This window comes from Colobus angolensis, unplaced genomic scaffold, assembly GCF_000951035.1.
Source record: "Colobus angolensis palliatus isolate OR3802 unplaced genomic scaffold, Cang.pa_1.0 Scaffold9, whole genome shotgun sequence".
Lineage (NCBI taxonomy): Eukaryota > Metazoa > Chordata > Mammalia > Primates > Cercopithecidae > Colobus > Colobus angolensis.
In genome coordinates, this window is record NW_012122931.1 from 4126170 (window position 1) to 4128135 (window position 1966).

The window sequence follows — 1966 nt, forward strand, 5'->3', positions numbered from 1 at the left end:
GGGTTCAAGTGATCCTTCCACCTCAGCCTCCCAGGTAGCTGGGACCACAGGCTCGTGCCAGCACACCTGGCTATTTTTTAAATTTTTTGTAGAGATGGGGTCTTGCTATGTTGCCCAGGCTGGTCTGGAACTCCTGGGCTCAATGATCCTCCTGTCTCTGCCTCCCAAAGTGCTGGGATTACAGGCATGAGCCACTATGCCCAGCCTAGAGAAATTAATGTTTGTAAAACATCAGCTGCAGAGCAAGGACTTAATAAACAGTAGCTCACCAGCTCAGGTTCATCCTCCAAAAATAAGGACCACCGACCACAGTACCTCATGCCTGTAATCCCAGCACTTTGGGAGGCAGAGGCAGGAGGATCATTTGAGCCCAGGAGTTCCAGACCAACTGGGCAACATGGCAAGACCCCATCTGTACAATAAATTTAAAAAATTAGCCAGGTGTGGTGGTGCATGACTGTGGTCTCAGCTACCTGGGAGGCTGAGATGGGAGGATAACTTGAGCCCAGGTGGTTGAGGCTGCAGTGAACCAAGATAGTGCCACTGTACTCTAGCCTGGGCGACAGAGAGAGATCCTGCCTCAAAAATAAATTAAATTAAATAAAAATATGGATAATCAAATTTCACAGGCCAGGTGCGATGGCTTACACCTGTAATCTCAGTACTTTGGGAGGCCGAAGTGGGGAGATCGCTTGAGGTCAGGAGTTCAACACTAGCTTGGCCAACATAACAAAACCCCATCTTTGGTAAAAATGCAAAAATTAGCTGGGCATGGTGGTGCGTGCCTGTAATCCCAACTACTCGGGAGGCTGAGGCAGGAGAATTGCTTGAACCTGGGAGGCAGAGATTGCAGTGAGCCAAGATCGCGCCACTGCACTCCAGCCTGGGTGTCAGTGAAACTCAGGCTCAAAAAGAAAAAAGAAGAAAGAAAAAAAATACACAGAGGTTTTATGGAGATCCAGTGGGATGATATCTGCCAAAGGTTTAGCCCAGTTCTTGGCAAGAAATAGTTGAGCAAATGGTCTCTGCTGTGATGGGCAGCGTCCCCGCAACACACACACAGGCACAGTCTGTCCTGCCTGCCTTCAACAGGCTTATACGGAACACCTACTCTGTGCCAGACCCTGCACCAGACATCAGCGACAGGGCAAGGAAATATACAAGTTGTCAGAACCGGAAGGGAACTTAGAGATTATCTTGCCTAGGACCTTCCCTTTACAGATGAGGAAACTGAGGCACAGGACATTTCCAAGATTGCACAGCAGAACTAGAACTCAATCCAGGTTCCTGCTGCCCAGCCCCTTTCTTCTCCTGTCACACCTCATTGCCTCTCTGGTCTCCCCCACATACCCCCCAGTCTATTTTGGCCAGGAAGCAGGAGGACCATCTCCCACCCATGCCCGGCCCATGTGGCAGCTCCAGGGGCATCAGCCTCCTTGGACCTGTATGTCTTATCTGCTCAATGCTGCCAGACATTGAACTGAGGTCCCCGGAGGTCAAGAACCTCCCTGCCTCTCTCATTCTCTCTCTCCCCTCCCTGGGCTCCCCTCTCCGTGGGTCTGTGTCTCAGTGGCCCCATGGAGAACACCTACCATGCTTGTTCTTTTTCTGGTCCTCCTCTAGCCCAGGCACACCAGGGATCCCCAGGAAGGTGTTATGTGAGTTTCCGTACCACACCAGCAGTTCCTGGTCGGGTGGGATCATCTGCAGGGAGGGAGGCAAGAGGAGGTCAGGGAGGCAGCAGCTGGGAGGTGAGAGTTGGGGGTCTCTGAGCACCCCTTCACAGTCAGGAGACCTGGACCCAGTCTCAGCCCTGAGAAAGCTACACAGGCCCATTTCCACTGAGCTGTCCCAGCAAGCTGCATAAACATGGAAGACCCTGGGGTGTCAAACCCCTCTGTCCCCCTCTCCCTGCCCAGGCCATCTCTGTCCATGCTCTGGCCACAGGAGAGCTTCTTTTTTTTTT

At 52.1% G+C, this 1966-nt stretch overlaps 1 protein-coding gene across 1 annotated transcript in view; it reads right to left on the minus strand.

The window, feature by feature from the left end:
• PRDM12 (PR domain containing 12) overlaps window positions 1–1966 on the minus strand; it is a 25936-nt gene that overhangs the window by 9947 nt on the left and 14023 nt on the right. Inside the window, exon 4 of the mRNA XM_011931435.1 lies at window positions 1593–1704. Within this exon, the coding sequence (XP_011786825.1) occupies window positions 1593–1704 (112 nt within the window). The remainder of the gene's footprint in view (window positions 1–1592; window positions 1705–1966) is intronic.